This window comes from Nesoenas mayeri, assembly GCF_963082525.1.
Source record: "Nesoenas mayeri genome assembly, chromosome: 12".
Classification (NCBI taxonomy): Eukaryota; Metazoa; Chordata; class Aves; order Columbiformes; family Columbidae; genus Nesoenas; species Nesoenas mayeri.
Window position 1 is genome coordinate 11,074,480 of NC_137547.1, and position 19,660 is coordinate 11,094,139.

The following is a 19,660-nucleotide window of genomic DNA, read 5'->3' on the forward strand; positions in this document are numbered from 1 at the left end:
AGCTCTTTTTTTTAATGATTAGAAGTATCGAGACTTGCACAATAAATGAGATTCAGAATTGTCTGGGTGTAGTTCAGCTGGTCCTCGGAAATGAGGGAAAAGGCAAAAATTAGGCCCTGACTCCCTTCTTCCTCATTTTGCTTTGCATGTGCAACAAGGAAACTGAAATAGTGCTGCTCAGTGAGCTAATTTATACACATGCAACTGGCCACAGTCACAGAAACAATAGCCAAGTTTTGGGTTTTTTTGTTTTTTTTTTTAACTGGCCAGCGTAGCTCAGGGCAAACACTGAAATCACACCAATCCTCCACATCTCTTAACCTCTACCTTGCTCAAATCCATCTCCTCCGTTAAAGGAGGGCTCTGCTCCTGAACCTTATTCCGGCGGCTTGGCCTCCTGGCTGCGCCCTGGGACGGCTGCCGTGCCACCACTTGTGATGTCAGACACGGGATGTGATGTCATTGTGGCAGTTACACTTCCCCCCGCTCTGAGAACAGCTGTGGCAGTTGTACATCCCCCTCTCCTTCAATGGGGCATTTAATGGCTCTTTTGTGGGACCCAGAGTTGGTTGGACAGGGTCATTAGCAGAGGAGGAGGGGCCCAGAGAAGCTTCTGGAATGCCCGCAGCCAGATCTGATCAGGCTATAAAACTGGGTTCCTGCCGAAGATTCCCTTTGTGTGGTCTTCTCGGAGCAGTGGGTGTGCTGAGCTGGAGCCCTCCCCTTAGACTGGGATGCCATCTAAGGAAACTTCCCGGGATTGGAAGCTCCTCACCTCCTCATTTGGGTGAGTGACAATTTAAGTCCTTGCCGAACCAGGCAAGTGTGGTATTCTGGAGTCAGACAGTTCTGGCTTTGTTTCTTGTGAGTGTGTACATGCACACTTTGGATCCTCATTATTTTAATTTGCTGCACCCCAGTAATCTCCTCCACTGTCATCCGAACCTTTATCTTATGTTACCAGAGTGCTAATTAATTGTATAAACCCTGTTCTGGTCGATTTATCAGCTGTACTTTTCCGGCCAGAATAAAGTCTGTTTTGGAACTTGTTTTGCCGCCTGACTTTGGGGTCCCTCTGTGACAGTCATCTAGGGAGCGAACCACTTTCCGAAAAGAAAGTGGTTGTTTCCACTGACGCAGTATTGCTGTAAGAAGCAGTGCTTCCTGGGATGTAGTATTTTGAAAGATACATCAGTTAAAATTTTGAACCCTTAACTCCATCTCTGAGTCTTAACATCTGGAAGAGATGCCACAGTTTTAATGACATTTCTCCTCCCCTGTGATTAATGTAGCAGAAGTACTTATATTCCCAATTTTTGTCTGAGTAGTTCCCTGGTGATGACAACAGCACAGGAGAAGGGGACACTGGACGAGAGTGTTTGTCTCAGCGGAGAACATCACCACCAGCTTTGTGTGGGTGGCACCCCCAGGGTGGCATGAGAAAAGTGACATGGATAACTCCATTTAATCAATCTGCATGGCTGGGAATTAGTGTTTCATCACTTATCACCAGCAGCTGATGTACTTGAACAGCACAGGTGGTTTTACCACGTCCCAGGGACACAAAGGTAAGCAAAGTTTTCTGCTAAAGAGACAGAAAAGTTACACAGTGGGGACATTAACTATGGTATCAGGCCCTTCTGAAATAACATGAATCATTGTTACATAACTAAGGTAAAATCTGGATCTGCTTTATAATTAATCCCTCTTAAAGTGAAGGGACAAACCAATTTTGTTTTTTTAAGATTTCACACATTTTCCAGATATTTTTTAGCTTCATCCCCAAAATGGTCGTTTTTCTCCTCTCTTCCTTTTTCTAAATTATGACTTCAACTCTCAGAATACAGGGGAAAAAAGACCATTCCCGGAGAGTTTTTCGCATGACTGACCTTACAAGAGAAATATACAGGTGTTCTGCTTTACAATAGTCATCCCAAAACTCCAGTGTATAATAGAATCTGTAGGATGACACTACAACATCATCATGCTGCAAATCTCCTGGAAGGTCTTTTCCGAGCAGATTTCTCAAACTCAAATACTTCTTGTCTGTATTTTACATATGTGTTTTTACAGATATACTCCCCAATAACTGCCCTGTATGCTTGTGATATGGCATTGTTTTTAGTGATTAGCATGCTAAATTCAGGAAATAAAACTGTCACCATTATCGTCACTTTTGTTAATTGAATAAAACCTCTGATGTTTTCCAGGTCTGTATAAACCTGACTTTGTCCCATTATGAGCTCATTCTCAGATTAAACACAGTTCATGACACTTTAATATGTTAACTCTGCTTCATGATATTTCCAACCAATGTTTAATTTCTTCTTTAATAGACCAGAGACTCTATGTCCACACAAGTCTTTAATAAAAAGAGTTTTCAAATTCTAAAGACACTACCTTGACCTTTACTGAAATCAAAAGTACAGAGAAAATTAGGATATTCATTCCAAAAAGTCCTTTTCAAAGTGAAATTTCCCTCAATAAAAGGTGAAACTTTATTATCCATAAAATTAATATTGTGTCTATCAAATTTGCTCTTGCACATTGTTTCAGCAGAACCTGTTTAGATCGGAAGTAACACAATTCATACTTAACTACCTTGCTCTGCAGTTAATTTGATAATGCTGAGAACAATACCATAAGTTAAAAAAGAACATCATGAACAACTAAATTATTTCCTGCAGTGGAATGACTTCATTTTCTATGGTCCATTCATGATTACTGTCCTACCAGTAAAGAATAATTTTGTGATTTACTGAAAAAAGATAAAGATGTGATGGACTTATATAAAGAACTACCAAGCATGAAGCTCCTGGTTTTACTTCTGACAGAAATCTTCAATATTTTACAAATAAGAAAAAAGCCCAGGCACTTGTCCCCTGCACTCAAGTGTAATAACAATAAGTCACTGTCTCGTGAATCCAATGCCAGATTCTCTATTGACATCAGTGAAAGGGAATGAAAAAAGTATCACTGTGAGTTTTGTTTTCAGCTGTGCCCATTCTTCACCCAAGACAGCACAAAAATGTACGGTCATTTTAAAAAGAGGTGGTCATGGAATACGATGGGACAACAGTATCTTTTCTGTAATTATGTAAACACTATACGCTATGAATACTAATAGAAAATAATATGTTTTTTTACTGGTTTAGTGTATATGCACTGGGTACCAGTTCACGGGCCGTACTGGGCCGTGGCCATTACCGGAGCCGAGATTCCTCAGGTAAAGAAAGGAAAATCTACAGCAGCTCAGACTTCCTTGGCGCATGTGATAACATATCTCAGATTTGACTTAGAGATAAAATGATAGACTAGAGGAAATAATAACCTACTCTGAATGCTTTTGAAAAAAAAAAAAATCTCTGATTAAGTATGTTGTGGGGTTTTTTTCCTCTCCTCTCTTTTTACTCCAAGTCTGCCAATCCAAGGAAATGACTTGCCCTATTGGAGATGTCTCTGAATTTTCAATTTACCACCCTATCTCATTTGCCCATTCTTCATCCTGCCTTTGGCTGCCCTTTCACATAAAAGTCTTAACCATCTTCACTGGTATTAGATAGGCTACACTCACTTACTAGCCTGAAGAAAGAGATTTGCAGTTTGTGGATAATGGTGTTTTATAAAGAACGCATACCATTATGTCCAATCTGATTTTTTCTTCTCAAGTTAACATAATCTTATTTTAAAGTCCTGAAAGGATCTTGGATTCATTTCATATTATTCTACCACAATTTGAGTTCTCATCTAATGGAATATTCCCTTTAAGATGGACATTGGCTGTGATGGCTAGAAAAATGAAGCAGGTTTCAGCTTTGCTAGTTTGCACCATCAGTGGCCTGGAAATAAGTTGACGAACACCTTCCAGGGTTATCATCAGTCCTGGAACTGCAGGTGAAAAGGCAGACCCCAAACCCACCCCTTGAAATCAATTATACAACTTCCGCAGCTGCTTTAGCTACAGAATCTAGAAAGAGACTTCATTCAGGTCAGCACGTATGTGCAAAGTCAGTGTTGTTCCCTCTGCCAATGGAGGCAACCAAACTGCAAGGGGACAGCGGGTGAACTGGAGCTTGTGTGTCCCATGTCCCAGCACCACTTTCCTGGCCAGGTGGCCCATAGAGGTTGGGGCTCCAGGGGAGCTCCTGCTCCTCTCAACACCCACAGATTCCACTCTTACATATCTGTACAGAACAGCAGATAATTTTTCCAGTTACCAACCTGCCTTGAAGTTTAATGTGTTTCACAAGCTGTTTGGTAATTGATCCAGGGGTGAGACAGACCACAAGGTTAATATCAGCTATTTAAGTTCTGCTATTTATTGCCACTTCCATATGTGGCTGAGCTACATACAGTGAAGTAGTACAATACTCCTGAATGATCATTATTAACACCTTAGCATGCCAGTATTAAATGCACACATGTGGTTTCTAATTACTTCATTCAAAGAAGTCAATAATGTTGGAGTAGATTAGCTCCCATGCTAACTGTACTGCAGAATTACAAATAAACACAATAAAAGCCGCTTGAATTAGATGCTGACTCAGTCCCTCAACTGAACAGGATTCCTTTTCTCTAATGCACATTAAATATCATCTCTCGCTGTGCAGTACAGTGCACATACACTCTTCTCTTCTCTTCTCTTGTTTTTCCAGAATGGAAAAAATTCTGGGAATCTAGAGGGGTGACCTAGCAGTGAGGTTCTTGGCTTAGAATAGATGAACAATGTGTGTTACTGTCTGAAGTGCAACATAAATATCCTCAAATTCCAATTTCATTCAGACTTATTTCCACAGTTGGAAATAGTCAGCTCCACCGTTAAAACAGATACAACTCTGTCCTTTTAGTAGTCCCTCAATAATATTATCCTGACTTCCAATTTAAGATGACATTTCCCACTGTACCAGATTTGAAGATATATTAAAAAATCTTTATCCAATAGCAAGTAAAAGGTAGAAATAAGTTTAGTGCTACATTTTTCCATGGAAATTTCCTGCGAAAAATAAGTATGTGAATATATGAGTAAATCATCATTTCAGTAGAATTTTTTTTCTTTTATACTTAAGCGGTATTTTCTTTTTCCTGTCAGGCCCTGCAAATGTTCCCTGAGTCATGTGGTTACAAAAATGTAGAATTACTCTCCTAAAAAGAACATTTTACAATTCATCACCAGGGCTAAACCAGCTGCAGCTGTGAAAAAGCATTAGCATATTAGCTGTTATATTACAGACACATCTTTTCTTTATCTTGTGCCTTTAGCTCTGGAGATTTGGAATGTTCGGGATTTTCTCTTTCTCTGCTCCAAAGTCACTGACTGAATTTTCACTAGATTAATTTTGATTATATTTGGCATTTTCATTAGATAGTTTAATTTTGATTATATTTGACAGAGGAACTTTAATCCACACAATGTGTAAAAAAATATTGCATTTTAACAAGAGTTTTTATTTATGTTTTTATTGTCACTGTCATTGTTTTGAATAGAATAGAATTCAGCATATCACAGATGAGTTGTTCTTGGTATTTAGGTGCCTTAGGCTTACTCACTGCTCCAATATTATGAAGAAATTAACGCTGATAAAGATTATTTATTACTTTCCAAGAATGTTCATGAACCATTTGCATCTACCATTAAGCTCTCAGTGTAGGATCAAATGTGTGAGAAGTAACCTTAAATCAAAGCTGTCCTAAATTTGAAGTTTTAAGAAGTTAATGACTCTATTTTCTGTTTGTCACAATGATCTCTAATACCTTTAGGTGGCCACCTAACCAAGTGCTGCAGCACCTGCTTAACTTAACACGTGCACCTTTCTGAACAGAAAATTTCAAGCAGGGAAAAAGTCATACACTGCAACGAATATGATGCACAACAGTTACTCACCACTGTCTATCGCCAGAAAGAGCGCAGTGTATACGTTATTCTGGACATAAGGAGACTCCCGGTCCAGGATGGCAGTGGTGCCAATGGTACCATTGGTAGGGTTGATTTCCAGCCAGCCTGCGGGATCCTTGTAAACCGAATACCTACAGAAAAATACAGAAGTTGTTAACAAATTATATATCCAGACATAAAACAGTTACATTACTACAAAAGAATATGTATTCACGCTCACCGGCTTTCATGGGCTGGATCTCTTAATACTTAAAAACAACAGTTTAAACCCTGTGCCTTCCCTTTGAGATAGTTCATTATTGTTAGGCCTATTTGACAGACGGATAAAGAGAGGTTTGAGGCAATTTCTTTGCACACATACTTCCCAAAGCTAAGTATGGAAACCACTATTTAAAACATGACATAGGACCTGAACGCTTCTAGGGGACCTCTGCAACAACACTGCTATTGCCGGACTTCATGAATCCTCTCACAGTCCTTTGCCAGACTCCAAATTCTGCTTGGAGCAGGAGTTACATTTTTTAGTTATTTTCTGACTGTTTTTCTTTTTTTCCTTACAATTACTTATTTTGGGTGGGGCTGGAGATGCAATAAATTGTGGGGTCTGGTAGCAAAAAGAGATTTAGACTATGGATTCATTAGGTCTAAAGGTAGCTGGTTATTTGCAGAACCATTTTCCATGTGTTTGTTCTGGAGTCTGTGATCCGTAGTTTCCTGCTTCTAATGATTTCACATAGACGTTCAGAATCTCGGAAAAATCCCACCACACACATGTTGTCTAAATAAGGATTAAAAATGCTGTCAAGATCCTTCAATACAAAATTTGCTATTGTGCTTTCTTTGCAGTAATTGGCACAAATATTTAGGCCTTGATACTGGAAATATTTGGACAGATTGGGGAGTTTATGCACTAAGAACTGCCCTACTTGACTGAAGTAATAAACTTAAGAAGGGTCATGATTAGGGCCTAATACTATACTCAGTTAAATATATTATTGCATAATATTGATATTATAATAGTATAACAACACAGAGCTGAAATAACTGGTACTAATTCCCTCTCCAATGAAATATGTTAATATTTCAAACCAAGACTCCTATCATATAATCAATATTTAGTATAATAACCTGTTTATCCTTTTTGTAGTGAATTGTTATAGGTCGTAAACAGCCAAACAATCTTCTATGGATATTTTCAATTATTGTATCCGTGGTTGTCATGAAACCTCTTACTGTTTAATAAGTATGTGCTGAGCCAGTGCCTCATATTGGCCTTCATCTGAGAGGTGTCCTACGTGATACTGCTGCTAAAAATAATTTAGCAGAGCAACTATTTCCTGATGGAATAATCAAAAAATAACTGACTGGTAGAGGGATTAAAAACAACTAAGCAATGCTTCTTTGAGAGGCTTGCTTTGGTCTCTCATGCCCTCTGGGAAGTGGAAAAATCAGTTGTGATTAGCTCCTAGATCCCTCTAACAGACTGTTAAGGGATGTCTGGTATCACAGCTGGCAACGAGGGGGCAATATGGGGCTGCCTCTGACCCCAGGTCCTCATTTCAGGCCTCTCAGTCCCGTATCACTTGTGCTTTCTCACTGTCCAGTTATTTTGGCCAGGCAGAGTTTGAGAACTTGAGATTTTTCCTGGGATATCCAAAAAGCTGGGCAGAGCCCCAGCTCTGACCTGTTAGATGTCTGAGCTGGCCATTAGCATAGCTCATTATTCATGCAGCAGATATTATTGTGTTTGAGCAGTAGGTCTGATCATTGGCCAAAACTTAAATTCTGTCATTATGGTGGCATTTTCAAAAACTATTGAATGAACCAGAGAGTGGATCTCTTCCATCCCTCATCCCAGGAGCTTCCCTCCAACATCTGAAATAATGCCATGGGAAGATGTCATTAAGGAAAGACTTCCCTCACACCCTTCCCCACCCCCCCATAAGTTAGGATTAAAATGAATTTGACTTATAATAACCTTTGACTAATAAATTTTGGGCATTGACACCACACTATTCAGCAGGAAAAGGGAAAAGTTCCAGGCAAACAAGTTTCCTCGTGCAGGACAGAAACATAAACATATCAATTATCCATTATAACTGGATTAGCTGGAGACAACACTTGAATTTATGCCTTAGAAAGCACAGAATCCCTATGGATTTGCCATGTGATCCTCAAGTCCATTTAAATAAACTATACTATAGATTGACATTACACTTCAAAGATTGGTAAAGTACTCTTATTTCAAAAAAATGAAAGTCTAAAACATACTGAGTTTTGGCACTGAAAAACAAAATCTCTTTTAGCTGAAAGCCTTCTCTTAATTAATCAGAGAAACACCTCTCATAAAAAAAAAAAATCATCAGTTGCATCAAAATTTCTTTGGTGTACCTCCAGGAGAAGTGACATCATCCTACCGAGATGCACATGGCCATGGCTGAATTCAGAATTGCTCACAGACAACACTGCACACTCTTACTGCTCTTTGCCAAGACTGCTTCATGCTTGAAAAATGCACCGTCCTCAGGGCTGCTGATCCAGGTGTTCCAGCAGCCAGTTTGGGGATCAAAACTTCAATATATACAGTCATGAAAAATTTCACATTTGTATGAGCTATTACTGTGTTAATATAGATTGCAGGACAAATTTGGACATTAGAAATTATAAGAAAACTACACAAATACTGAAAACGCTTGGCTTACGCTCCACAAAAGTCACTCAGAGTTTTACCACTGGCTTCCCCAGAAGCAGAAATTATCCCTTAGGAAACATTTGGAAAACAGTCAAAGGCAAACGCTAGTGCATAGTGAGATTCCATCAACCCAACATGTCCTTCCACTTAATAACCATTTAAACATTAGTCAATACCTGAGCTTTATCTCCCGCAAAAATGAATTACTAGAATAGTAACAATGCAGATCATTATTCCATTTCACTCCTTTGTTTCTTTTTTTATTGTTGTTTTTATAACTTTGCAACAAAGGTATGCACAAAAATATGAAACAAGGGCAGCCTAAACAATTCCTAGTCTATTGTAAAACTGCAAATTCTCAATTAACCCTGAAACAATTTAAGAAGATTCAACACTTCTAAAGTAATGAGAATTTAAAATGGATTGTATTATCTTCCCTGATTGCTCTACAAAGCACTGTTGGCTGTGCAAATAAAAAACTGAATCGTATAACCTGTGATTTGGCAGAGGATATTGTAAAAGTAGTACTTTGTCTTCCCCACCACATTTTTTTCTTATTGTAAGAGCATGTTGCAGTACAGTTAGGATGATTGTTCTTCGCTCATTTTTTTGAGGGCTCTGCTAGCAAAAGGTTTAGAATAGACTCATTAAGAAAAGCACAGTAAAAAAAATAGAAGTATGGAATACTAATCTTCACTTCCTACTTTTCACTTTAGTGGGATCTGTTGATTGCACAGCAGTTTTGAAAATCAGACCATTTATTTAGGCACGTAAACATGAACTTATGTGCCTGTATGTACCTACTCAGTTTTGAAAATCAGAAGCCCATTGATACATCTGTATGGATGTATACATATGGATGTTCTCTGGTGTGCCAATTACTGTTTATTTTGGACTTATTCTACACTGCAGTAGTGCAGTTTAGTGCTGCTTTGTGGGGCTTCTTTATTCAGTTGGGTTTTTCTCACGCTAAACCATGCCAACAGCTTACAGTTGCCAAGGGCTTCTATGACAACAGAGCATGGGCAAGTGGACATAACCTATTTTGATTGTGACCTCCTTGCACTCAGTTTACATTCTTGCACTATCTATATGCCAGGTATTGCAAAGGAAGGAGAAAAAACAATTCCCTTAGACTGGAAATCGCCTGCTATGTAGTTTAAGCACACGCCATAAATATAGATCTACAAACAGATGCAGAGAGGCTGTAGACACAGAACAAGAGCACAAATCAAAACATGCACTTGGCCTATTTGGTGCAGAAGTAGCAAAACCATGGAAATTATTTTAAATTTATAAATGGCATCTTTGCCTTCATATAACACAGGAAAATAATTCAGAGAACAGCTCCTGGGGTTGCTAGCAGACACGCATGGTGCTGGTGGTGTCAGCTTGATTAGCACAAAAGATCGTTACACAGAACAATGGTGGTAACATGGACATAGAATCCTCATCAGAGCCACAACCTTGCGCTAGCCACAAAAAGAATTTCACAGCCGGCAGCACAATAGCCCAGAGTGTCCCAGGAGAGCAGCTGGGAACTGAGACATAATCAGCTGCTGCTCCTGGCAAGGGCTTCCAGAGCTTGGTAGTCACCAGACTCTTCCCACGTGGAGTCAAGAGGTCTTAGCTTTAACAGAAAGAGAAGGAAGAAAAGATGAAGTGGTGCCAAATCTGTGCTGAATGACACATCTGCACCAGTCTGATGTGCAGCATTGACAGGAGTTAAGCTGAGCGATTTAAATAGGCTTGTCAGGGTGGTGGTTTCCAGCCTTGCACATCTGGAGGCTGCTCAAGTCACATTGTACAGAGACCGTCTGACCAGAAAGACACAACAGAAAGGAAGTGGCACGGTGGCATTGGCCCCATGAAATATCTCTCTGGTTCTGCATTTAGGCTTTGCCTAACAGGGTGAGAGACTGCAGACAGCAAGGTGATGCTCTGGTGAACTAGTGAGCAAGGTTGGTCCTGAATGAGGACTTGGAGAATTGGACTTTGAATCCCAGCCATGTCACGATGGAATTAGGGAAGCCCTTTAATTCACACTATGCTCCCAATTTAGCTTTAAAATGGTGAGGATGTATTTCTGCATTGAAAAGCTTATCAAAGGATAAAATCTGTAAATCACTGCAGAAAGACTGAAAACATATAGCAATGAGGGCCATCAAAAGTACCGAAATAGACAAAACAGAATAATTTTAATAGCTTTCTAAAGATGCAGAAAGATATTTACAGGCATTTTCAAATTGTCTAGCTGTTCATCTTTTTTTTTTTTAACTATGTTTAAAACAGTTAAACTCAGATGAGTAAAAATTCAGGTTCTCTGTGATACATAGATATATGTGTGTGTGTGTGTGTGTGTGTGTGTGTGTATACTCACTGGTCTTGGGTGAAACTGAACATGTCAAAATATTGATAGTTACCATTTTCATAGTGTTTCAGTCTGACTGGCAGGAGTCACTATCAGAAATACAAGAATGCTTATTCATATATTAGATTTCCAGATCATATTTGCTGCTTTTATAAATCCTGGTCCCAGTGACACAAGTGAAAAAATATCAGTTGTATAGACCAAATATTCCACCTAAGAAGCATAGATACACGTTTGTATTTTGAATGAAAAGCATTCACACTGTCCACATTTCTGAATCCATAGCAGTTCACCTGCAATTAGGTAACAGGTTGAAGTTGCCATATCTGTCCTGCCCCTGGTTGGACTATACCACATAATGGCCATCTCTGAAATTTTTCTATGAGCTTTTCATTCAGGTAAAATCATCAGTGGGGAAGGTAATTTTGTATTGTCTGTGCCTAAGAGCTCAGCATGAGACCTCCCTTTTGCCTTTGAATGAAAAAGAATCCCTAAATACAAACGTTATGTAATCTTTAAATCCAGCCAATAGGAATTTCATCTCATCAAGTCCACCTGAAAAATCAAGAGCAACTACCTCTGGAAAAAGATTCTCAGGTATTTGGGTGAGACTGGTGTTGCAATTACAGCATAAATATATGCACCAAGTAAACAACAGGGGTTCTATGAGAGAGACAAAAACACCTCCCAAAATATGTGTAACATTAAAAATTTGGATTAAAACTAAATTGTGCTTCATATGCTTTATGTAGGGATGATATAATGAAGAGCTTTCAAGATCAACTTGCCTCCCATCATGCTCCATGATTTCCACTCTGCTCTCATTACCTTTTGCCTGCACTAATTATGGCAGCATATGGCACCAGAAAGAGTAGAATAGAAACCTTATTGAAATACAGCAATTCTCCAGCTGAAATACACTCCAGACTCATTAATGATGACACACTGTAGTTTTTCTGCTATTTTTACTATATGATAACAAAGGTTTGGCTGCTCCCATATAGGTTTATGTTATAAGTTTGCGAGAGCAACTTACGTTTCATATATGTAATGGTAATTCTCTAACATAGATGAAATCTAACACTCTCTAACTACATTAACATTTGATTTTGTAAATATATTTTTAGTGCAACTTCCAGGCTTGTATTTCTATTTTAAAATGCTTATGTCAGTAAAGCCATTTGAAGAATGTCTTTGGAGCAGTTGTGGGGTTTCAATTTTTTACTATATTAAAAATGATGCTGATTAATAAATTGTATTAATTTCAAGGTGCAAGACAATATACAGGTTTGCGTTCCATTTTATACCCAGTTATAAAGCTACTGTCTAAAATAGCCCTAAACACTATGTCATACAGGTCAGTAACACATGATCCATGGTCAGCGTGACACAGCATGTCCTAACAATAGAAAGGTGGCATTATTAGGGATAACTGAATTCACCATATTAACAAAAAAAAAAGCTGTCAATGAAATAGAGAGATTGCCAGCAATACTTGTATTTTCCTTATCACATTAGCTTAAAGTATACTACCAGTAAGCAGTTCTGTGGAAAACCAGTTATTCAGAAGGACTTTCCATACCTCCTTTCAATACTACTTCCTCACACGCTTTGCCATTTGGATACCTAAACACTTTTTTCTTTCTTAATGACCCCTGAAGAGCTCTAAAGTTTCCACTGATGCACTGATGGTTTGTAGTCGAAGTGCCAATGGAACCACTCACCCCAGTGTCATTGGCACTGCTCCTTTTCAATGAGTACAGGCAGTTAGCGTGGTAATGTTGTCAGAACTATAAAATTACTATTTTGGGCATGAGATCATGACAATTTCAACATAACTCTTGTTACTTGGAGTGGTCTGTTATGTAGGAATATCTGAGCGATAATTCAAAGCTAAGCCTTTTTTTAGTAACTTATTAGCAATTCAGATAACGTTCCCTAAAACAACAAAAACACGTCAACAGGCAAACAGCTGTGTCTGGGGGGCAAAAACTGATCAGTTCTGGTTTCCCTACACAGACAAACCACATTGTTGTTGGCAAGGGGATACGCAACGCTGCTCTGGCACCCGCCAAATCCCTCGTTCCACTTTGTTTTCAACACGCTGCTCCATACCCAAGCGTGTGGGCCTTGTGCTTCCCCAGGGAACGCACCAGGCAATTTCCCTCTATTTATAGATTTATCAACTGCTCAACGTGCTGTTTTGCAACAGGTCTGTGGTTTGTGCATGGGAGACTTGGCTACCAGGCAATTCAGGTGCACATGTGACGTTTGAGGACAACAGTTTGGCAGCTTTGGGGAATCGGTAACATTAAGTATTCACAACAGAGCTAACAATGATCCCTGTTGAATAATGGCAATGGATTAATTATCCAATGTACAGGACACTTGTAATGCAAGAACCCATGCACCACCTACCAAGTCAGCCAGTTGAATTGCTTCTTTAGTTATAGCATTTTTCTATTCACATGTGTAATATGAATCAACAGAAAAAAAAAATATATCCTGCATTAAGCTCAGTGCTATCAAAACGAACCTGTTACTAGTACTAGCTAATTTAAAGCCAGCCCAGATATTTATCCACCGTGCTGCAGACACAACCTAAAAAAGCATTTCCATTGCAGGCAAGGACTAAAAAGCAACCAGAGAGTTTCACATCACAAGGAAAACAGCAGCGTAAGTGCTTCATCACAGAATGTTACTGAGACAAAATGTAAATTTTCTTTCATTTCAAAAGCTACAGGTTACATGGGTTACAAGAAAAATTATAAAGGCAACAGCGCTGATAGTCCATTAAAAGGCTTTTTCAGATATTTTCTGGTCAATTGTATAAATGCACGTGTTGATTACTGATCCTCAAGGCTTTCAGGAACTGTCTTCCCCATATTTGACTTACACACTACAGATTGTGAAATAAGCATAGTCGGGCCATCTCTTCCCATTAAATATATGATCATACAAAATGCACAGTTTTGAATTTGGATTGAAATGCTGTTACTAAAAGTGTGGCTATATGCTAAATGTGCAGCAGAGGCTGTAAAATATCTCCTGCAGAGGTTCAAACATGCTCAAATTACTTTGGCTAGATTCTCTGGAAAAAAAATAAATTTTATATATGTATATATATATATATATATATATATATATATATATAAAGCAAATTTATCTAAAATACACTGTTATTAATCAGAATAAACATATTATTAATGAAATCTAAAACCTGAAATAAATCACATTTTCTGGTGACATTGTTGAGAAAGGTATTAGGTCTGATGCATTTTTAAACTTACTGAAGATAGAGGATTTGATTTATGCAATAACCATTTTTCAGCTTCATGGAGCAGATTTATGGACTTGCAGACTGTATTTTCCCAGGCTAGAAATGTCAACTTAGAGTACAATTTAAAAGGGAAAATTAAAACCCCCATCAATGTTGTGCTACAAGTTGCTCTGTGCATTTTTGGCCACCGAAAATTCATGTTTCTCTTTGATAAACTGGACATACTCCAGGGTGAATTCATTAGCTACGCACTAGTGCATGGCTTAGCTCTGCAGGCTGGGCATGGCAATCTCTGTAGTAACTCGCTGCAGCAGTTTTTTTCCTGGGTGATCTAAAGTGGCTCTCAAGTTTCTAGGAGTTTATGTACAGACATAAGCATGCACATACTTTATTCTAAACCTATCTGAACAGGCATCATACTTCTCTGGCTTCAGTACCAGTCTGGCACGTGAAATAATATAATGATCCCCATGCATGTCTGTTGGGAGGCACAGTGGGCAGGATACACACATCCCTAAATTCAGTGATGCTGCCCAAAGCTGACAGATGTTGTTTTTTAAGCCTCAAAGTTTATACACATTGATGTTTTGGTCAGATATTTGTTGTTAATATCAGTTTTCCACTGATTAAGTCTCAAAACCACCTCATTTCAGCTTGTGTACTTTAAAGAGAACTAGCATGGCAATGCTGTGGTAAACAGGGCTGAGCATATGACTAAAGAAGCTTCACAATTTTTACTCAAACTCCTTTGTGCTGTATAAACACAGAACATTCTCCAGAAAAACCTTCCATCTGAGCCTTCTTTCAGTCACCCTTTTAGTTTATGAGTAATGTATAGATATTTATGGCAAGAAAATGACTCTGCCCAATGCTTTGGAGTACAACTTGTGTCTGCTGCAGCCTCTCCTGGCTGGGATCCATCTCATGCCCAGTCACAAGAAAGTCTGATGAAAATGTAAAACAGATTTTTCAGAAATATTTCAACTAATAGGTTTGGTTTTCAATTATTATTTTTATGACTGAAAGTGTAGGTTTTTTGGATACAACATATTGAAAAAGGCAGACAAAATAATAACATGGAAACTCCAGACACATCTATATCAATATCCTGTTAAATTTAGAAACATTGTAACATTCTATTTCCAGTTTACAAAAGTAAATTTCCAATATAAAGTACAATTAAAAAAAAAATCAGTTAGAAATAATAAAAATTAAATTCTGCTCTCCCTATAGTATATTTTCTATAAGCAACAAATCTTAGGAGGAATGATTTTCTTTAAAAACAAGCCAACCAAAAAAAGAACAAAAAATTTGCTTAGTTCAATCTCTTTTGCAGTTAACTAGGCTGCAATATAAGTATTGTTTTATATTAGTGGGAGGAGATTATAATGCTGGGATATCTCTATTTGTGGAATTTTCTCTTGGCTTCGCTCAGAGCCAAGCGCAGACCCAGCAGACAGAATTAAGTAGCCTCCCTCTCGCAGAAATGTTTTTATCTCATTCAAGTAAAAATGAAGTATTGCCAATACAGGCAAATTGGAGCACATGGAAGAGCACGAAAGGTCAACCGAGAGAACTTCAGCCTCTTACCCTTCCTGCTAACGGTAGATCGATATATATCCAATATTGTCTCCTGCTGCTCACTGAATCAGAGGGAGCACAGTGGAAATTCGAGTCAGTGTTATAAAAAGAAAAGTCACCGCTGTTCTGCCTCAGACTTCAAAGGCAACGAGCTCCTTTGCTCGCGCACTAGTGACCAAGCGTTTTTCGGGCTGGGGCAATAATCTCTTAGATTTTAGCACTGGGAGAGGGTCCTGGGCCCCAAGCGACCAGTTTGCAGAGAGTATGGCCTTCCGTCTCCATCTGCAAGGTACTTTTAAAATTACACACCCCATCTCACCATCTGAGCAAAAACGTTCATCCTTTCAGCTTTACTTTGCTTGTCACATCAATGATTTAGCAGGTTGGCTTTCGTTACAATTCTCTATCTACAATGACATGATCAAAACAGAATGAAAAATTAGATGAAATTCAGTTTCTAGTCCCCCACCACTGAGAAAGATCAGATGAGAAAATGGTTGACTAATTAGTTATTTGTGTGGAAAAACAATAGGAGTAAAACTCTTGGTAAACATGAAGGAAGTAACAGGAGAGTCATTACAACTAGAAAAATAATAATAAAAAAACCTGCCAACAAAATCTACAGCAATTAATCAGATGAAAATACTAAAATTGTAATAATAATGAGGCAGTTAAATACAATGTTATGAAAAGACGTTTTGTTATTATTGTACAGTCTTCCAAACATTTCTCTATACTGCAATCTAAGTTTCATTTTTTCTTTTTCCTTCAGGGCAAAAAAAATCCTAGAAGCTGAGGTGTAACAACAACAAAAAAATTCACAAACTCATTTATGTATTTTTTAATCAGAAGTGATTAGGGCTATGGTTAAACGAACCCAGAGGCTATAACTATCTGAATTATACCTAAAGCTCGGGAATAATACACCATATCTGGGACTAACACACTAGTATAATCAGGTTGTTGCTGTTAGAATAATTGTCAACACATGCAAATCAGTAGAAGTTTTTTCATTGTAGCAATTGTGCCTCAAAAGCTAATCAACGTGAGATGAGCTGGAAGTTCTTCATAAACTACCTAGAGAAGGTTTTGGCAGCAAAACTCTATCAAGTTTCTGCACATGCCAGTTCTTTGCAACTGCACTTCCAGCAAAAGCAGCTTCTCCCCCGGCAAATCCATTTGCTATTTTCTCTTTCAAGCGGGGGGTCCCAGTAGCTCTTGAAAATACAGGAATTTTTGTATAAGAGCCCAGCAGATTGACTTCTAAAGTGTTGCTATTGAACACAGCCATGAAATAGCACATTTCTAGAGATTCAGCGCGAGTTGTTTTTTTCCAAGGGATGGGCAGACGGGAAGCGGCTCATTCCCCTGGAGCATTAGTCCATCGGGATCAATACATTCCCAGGGGACTGGGGATCCCACTGCCCAGAACCAGCTGGTCCCAGCAAGGGATCACTCCTGCCAGCTGCCGTGAAACCTCTGGTTTGCCCTGGCTAACAATAAAGGCACAAAGAAAACCCCTTTGCCTGGAAGCTCTCCCAGAAAGGCAGGGCAGGGAGCTGCGAGTCCGGGCTCCAGCGCAGGTTTGCGCCACACAAACACACTGACAAAGTCCAGCCCTGGCCCCTATTAACATCAATTAACTTTGGGACTCGCCTCATAAGGAAGGAAGGGAATTAATATTTCTGCAAATTAATTTGCAAAAGGAATGCGTAACGAATTGGTGAACATGCTGAATAATCATTTTGGCACAGTTTGTGTCCCATGCTGACTGAAGGCCTTGGTGATACTGATGCCTTTCCAAGCAGAGGTCAGTGCAGCAGCCACCCCTGTGAGCTCCTTTAGCTGTTTCTTCCACATTCGCCTTTTTGTTGCCTTTTCCTCTCCAAAACTTTTCAAAGAATTACAGTCCAGTATAAATCTAGAAGACGTTGGGAGTAGGTTACCCCAGACATGCTGAATAACTCCATGTCACTCTGAAAATAATTAAAAATAAAGTCTAGAACTATCATCAGCCATTCTCCCTATTGCCAGAGGAGCAAGAAACACCAAGGAGGACATTTTTTGAATTGGTTCCTGCAGATGTAGCAGAATGACTTCCATGGATACCAAGCATCCACAACTTTTTCCTATTAATTACAGATGTTGATTGGGAAGTGAAAAATATTCACAAATGACACACATGGAAAGAACAGTATCAAATCTAAATATACACGTGTGGGATCTCTGGGACCACAGCTTCTGGCTGTCCTCAAGGCATTGAGAATTATTAATAGCACGACTTTCCTTTATATTATCCCATACTACATGTAATAATTTTTACCCTTCAGTGCCAGAGAAAATGCTAGGAAAGAGTGCTGAAAACTATTCATTTCAAATGAATTAAAACTGAAAAGCTCCCTTGATTTATGTGCGGGAATCTATACTAGAATTTGAAAGAGGAAAAAGTATGACGTATCTTGGTCATGCTCACTAGTAACGAAAATAATTACCTCTAGCAGAAGATTAAATTATGATCCTCAGTGTGGAATATTATGCTTTTGTCAGTGTTTTTTTTCTTCTTTTATTAAAGACTGCAACTTTTACTAGGGAAAAATGTGCCCGCTATTTATGAACTTTATGAACTATAGTGGTTTTAGTTTGGTTGGCTGGTTTGTGGGTGTTTTTTTTGTTGTTGTGTTTTCGTGTGTGTGTGTGTTTTTGGTTTGGTTTGTATTTTTTTTTAATGAATAGCTGGGAAAAATTGGACGGAGGGAAGGGTGGGAAGTTGAACTACAACAGAAGATGAACTACAACAGGAGCCAGCAAACAGGTGGTAGCCAAAACAATGCAATTCCAGATAAAGGAATCTCATTAATTGTTAATGAATTTGAGACTGTAAACATTGCTGAATGGACAGTTATTTAAAAGTTACGGAGACCTTGAAAATGTAGTATCTCGCTGAAACTTTTTCTACCACAGAAATCTGCATCATCGTCGCAAAAAGCAAAACAATTGACAAGATAAACGTTTTGTTAGAAAATAAGTTGCAGGCTCACAAGGCCTCAACCTTAAAATCACAGGACAACATTAGTTAAAGTCGTGAAAGCGATGCCATGAAGGAAATGTCTGCTCAGTCTGTCAAGTCAAGATTGGGAAAGAGAAAGATTCCAGGCAATGAAGAACAAGAGGCTGAGTGTCTGTCTTGGATAAAGTGGGAAATACTCATTCCTTAAACAGGAATGTGAAGTATCTGCTGTGAAGAAAAATTAACTACAGTAAAGGACAGACACAGCGATTCAAAGAAAAGATATCACATCAATCATCTGGCAATTTTCTTATCCCTAAGTAACTCTGTGGAACAAAATTTCATTATAAAGGCCAAATACTTAGAAGTTATTTGATACTTGGGATCTAATTCGTAAGATTTTCTTCAAGGAGGAAAAAAAAAAGGGGGGGGCTTAAGGGCTTCCCTGTTTGTATCATGTATTTCAGCCAAAATATTTACATAAAAGTATATTTACTGTGATAACCCAGCATAAATATTTTCACTAGTGTCCTCATAGCTTGGCAACAAAAGAAAAATAAAAAAAAATGACTAGCGTATGAAAGGACAAAATTTAACACACAATAAATCGACCGTGCAATAAGTCGCAATTCAGGAAGAAAATCTGTGAAGAAGCTGATACTGCCAGAAAAGTAATGGAAGTAGTTTCCTGTGCTGACAGAGCTGAGGCTTTCCTGAGTTGGCTGAACTTGCACAGGACTTTTTTCTAAGATTCAGCTATTTCTAAGGCGTTCGCCATAACACAAGAGATGATAGGAAAGCAATAACGTTCTGCTGAGTTAGAAAAGCCTTGGAGT

The 19,660-nt window shown here is 38.6% G+C and overlaps 1 protein-coding gene across 1 annotated transcript in view; it reads right to left on the reverse strand.

Moving 5' to 3' along the window:
* The window catches only part of CDH13 (cadherin 13), a gene marked incomplete at both ends in the record, with an annotated part of 462,319 nt that overhangs the window by 28,123 nt on the left and 414,536 nt on the right, over positions 1-19,660 (reverse strand). Inside the window, one exon of the mRNA XM_080352001.1 lies at positions 5,882-6,024. Within this exon, the coding sequence (XP_080208127.1) occupies positions 5,882-6,024 (143 nt within the window). The remainder of the gene's footprint in view (positions 1-5,881; positions 6,025-19,660) is intronic.